This window comes from Conger conger, chromosome 12 (assembly GCF_963514075.1).
Source record: "Conger conger chromosome 12, fConCon1.1, whole genome shotgun sequence".
Classification (NCBI taxonomy): domain Eukaryota; kingdom Metazoa; phylum Chordata; class Actinopteri; order Anguilliformes; family Congridae; genus Conger; species Conger conger.
In genome coordinates this window covers 47,013,255-47,016,551 of record NC_083771.1, presented here as the reverse complement: position 1 = coordinate 47,016,551, position 3,297 = coordinate 47,013,255, and the positions used below count along the sequence as shown (strand labels likewise).

At 52.2% G+C, this 3,297-nt stretch overlaps 1 protein-coding gene across 1 annotated transcript in view; it reads right to left on the bottom strand.

The window, feature by feature from the left end:
* Positions 1-3,012, bottom strand: part of c12h2orf42 (chromosome 12 C2orf42 homolog) — a 7,437-nt gene extending 4,425 nt beyond the window's left edge. Inside the window, exons 1-2 of the mRNA XM_061262180.1 lie at positions 2,914-3,012; positions 1-841 (exon numbers count right to left, since the gene is read on the bottom strand). The exon at positions 1-841 is cut by the window's left edge and continues 252 nt beyond it. Of these exons, the coding sequence (XP_061118164.1) occupies positions 1-817 (817 nt within the window). The 5' untranslated portion in view covers positions 818-841; positions 2,914-3,012. The remainder of the gene's footprint in view (positions 842-2,913) is intronic.
* Positions 3,013-3,297: the final 285 nt, after the last annotated feature.

Here is a 3,297-nt window from a genome sequence, read left to right as displayed (position 1 = left end):
CGCGCCCCGCTCCCACGGTGAGGTGCAGGAGCCCCAGGGGGTGGGAGTCGGACACGTGGCACTTGACCACCAGGGTGCCGCGGGACACGCGCTGCACCAGGGGCCCCGGGGACTGGGTGGCCAGCTGCCACAGCTCCTCCCGCGCCGGGGCGGACGCCCGGAGCGAGTCCAGGACCGAGCTCTTCAGCGCCAGCGGCGCGGCCTGGGCGTGGCAGTCCATCGCCAGCTTCACGTGCGCGCACGGGCTCTCCGGGCGCTGCTGGGGGCGCGGCAGGGCGTGGCCGCGGCCCTGGCCCTGGCCCTGGCGGCAGGCGGGCAGGAAGCAGCGGCCCAGGCTGACGCGGGTCAGCACCGTCCCGTCCGCCGTGGCGATGGCCGTGTCCGTCAGCGTCAGCTCCACGAAGCCCCGCTGCTCCGGGCCGCGGCCCCTCTGGCGCACCGAGAAGACCTGCGTCCCGCCGGCCGCGCCCCCGGCCCCGCCCGCCTCCCCTCCTGCCCCCCCGCCCCCCCCTCCGTCGATCACCAGCCGCACCACCTCTGCCCCGCCCTTCTTGGCGCCCCGGCCGCCGCCCCCGTCGCGGAACACCGCCCCGCACGCCTTGTTCTTGCAGCTCAGGCCGCGCGTGCCGTTGTACACGCCGCACTGCGGGCACTTCCTGATCCCGCGCAGGGTGGGCTTGCCCAGGTTGGAGAGGAAGGCCGGAGTCTTCCTCCTCTCCCGGGCTCTCGCGCCGGGGGCCGGGGCGGCCGGGGGCGCCGGGGAGACCAGGCCCGGCTGCGTCATCGTCACCCCGGCCTCTAGTCCCGCCGCCTCCATCACTGCGCCGCGGAGCCGCGGAGCCTGCCAGGGAGGGAGAGCGGAGGCTGAAGCAAGACCAGGGTTCGGCCAGATTGCGGTTCGTTTTCCTCACTTCAGAGAAGATCTGGGTCAAATGGGTAATTGTTTTGGATCCAAATACTCGTCTGTGCTCGACTGATCTTGCCCTGGTGCAACTGACGGCCAACCCAAGGTGACCAGAAGGCACGGTTTTAACTTTTTGAGAGTATTTCGCAGGTTCCAATCCACCAGACAAGCTGAGTAATGCGTAGAAAAGTATTTGAATCCAAGACGATTACGTACTTGACCCAGGTCTGCTTCAGAGCACGGACATCCTAGTGTCCATTCAGTCCAATACAGCTGGCAACACTTCCAAGTCTCAAAGTTTAGTTTACAAATAATAGTTTACAAATAGTAGCCAATACTCAATCCAGAAACCCTTTCGGTCCTGGGGCCTGTATCACGAAAGCAGGACTACAGAGTTACCTGGATAAATTAACCGAATAAAACCTGGAAAACACCCAAAACCGTGGAGTCCTAGAACAAGGACTGAGGTAAAAAGAGCCATTCCAGCTTTTATACAGTGCAGATATCCAGCTGATTGCGCAACCTTGCACTGCCCCTAGGAGATTTCCAGCTAAAAACTGAAAGGGAACTTAATAGGCTTGTGCTATACTGAAGACACAGAGACAAACTCAAGTAATCGATATCCTGTATTAACTAATTAATAGTGGGTGTTATGGGGCGAGCCAAATACTTATATATTCAATAATAACGTATTGCTACCTATATAAACTCAATTATATATATTGTATAGCAATTATAGACTGCCCGTCCAAAAAAAAGTCACACACTCTAATATTTCGTTGGACCGTCTTTAGCTTTGATTAGGGCACGCATTTGCCGTGGCATTGTTTCGATAAACTTCTGCAATGTCACAACAACAGAGTTGCATGAATTTTCCGCCAAGATCTTGTATTGATGATGGGAGAGTCGAACCGCTGCACAAAGTCTTCTCCAGAACATCCCAAAGATCCTCAATGGGGTTATGGTCTGTGGCAGCCGATCCTTGTGTGAAAACGATGTCTCATGCCTCCCTGAACCACTCATTCACAGTTTGAGCCAGATTAATCGCGTTATTGTCATCTTGGAATACGCCCGTGCCATCAGGGCAGAAAAAAAATCCATTGATGGATTCAGTATATTCAGGTAATCAGCTGACCTCATTCTTTGGGCACATAACGTTGCTGAACCTAGACCTGACCAACGGCACCAAGCCCAGATCCCGAGCAAATTTAAGCCTTTTTTTCCGATTAGCCTCACTGATTAGTGGTTTTCTTCAGGCTACACAGCCGTTCAGTCCCAACCCCTTGAGTTCTCTTCGCATTGTGCGTGTGACTTACTTTCACTATTAAACATAGCCGCGAGTTCTACTGTTTATTTTTTACGATATGATTTCACGAAACGTTTAAGTGATCGCCGTTCACGATCATTCAGCGTGTCTTCCTCGAAGATGATGGTTCACCACCATCCTTCCAGGTTTTAATAATGCGTTGGACGGTTCTTAGCCCAATTTTAGTAGTTTCAGCAATCTCCTTAGTTGTTTTCTTTTTCTTATTAATCACTGCAGTAATTATCTAATGCTTACCTATTTGCTTAGTTAAATGCAGGTGGTGACTTTTTTTTTTGGCCAGGCAGTGTGTGCGTGTGTGTGTGTATGTATGTATATATATATATATATATATATAGAGAGAGAGAGAGAGAGATATGTTTTTTTTTTTCTAAGTTGAAATAAGTTTCCTTTATTCGCCTTTGTTGACATTAAAAGCATGGTCATGGTTTAAACGTAGCAGTAGCCACCGCAGCGTATCGCTGATGTCATTTCCTTTTAGTCTTGTTTTTTTTCTAAAGCCTCTTTGGCTCGCTGTTAAGCTAAATGAGAGGGGGATGCCTACGCTATATTTGTGGTTAGCCAGCTAAAAACAGTTCCGCGTACTAAATGCACGAATGTGCGCAAAGGATTTCCGCAGCGTTGCAATTTGACGGTACGGCACCGACAGCGCGGGCTTAGGGTTATATTTCGCAATCGAGCATACCTGCGTTTTAACACTTAGGATCCCCGCGCTGTATGGTCGGTTTAGCTCCGAGCAGCAAGCGTCTTCTTCCCCTCGATCGTCGCCATTCCTTCTTACAAACCCAGCTCGACACAGCAGCTGTAACGCGGCGTTCGGTTGGACGTTTAGGTGGTCACGTGGCGGGGAAGTCCTGCCTCAAGTTGGCGTGGCATGCTGGGAATTGAAGTTTGTATGCGACCTGGTAATGGAACCCGGCGATGTTGCGTTGTCTTTTTAGCGAGTTTAGATATGGCTGCGACACAATTTAGTTAATCCCTTGAAAACTTGAAAGCAGACCAGTCGTGACAACTCTGTCACTAGTGGACATGATTTGTTTTTAAATAGCATGGAGCCATTTGTACTTTT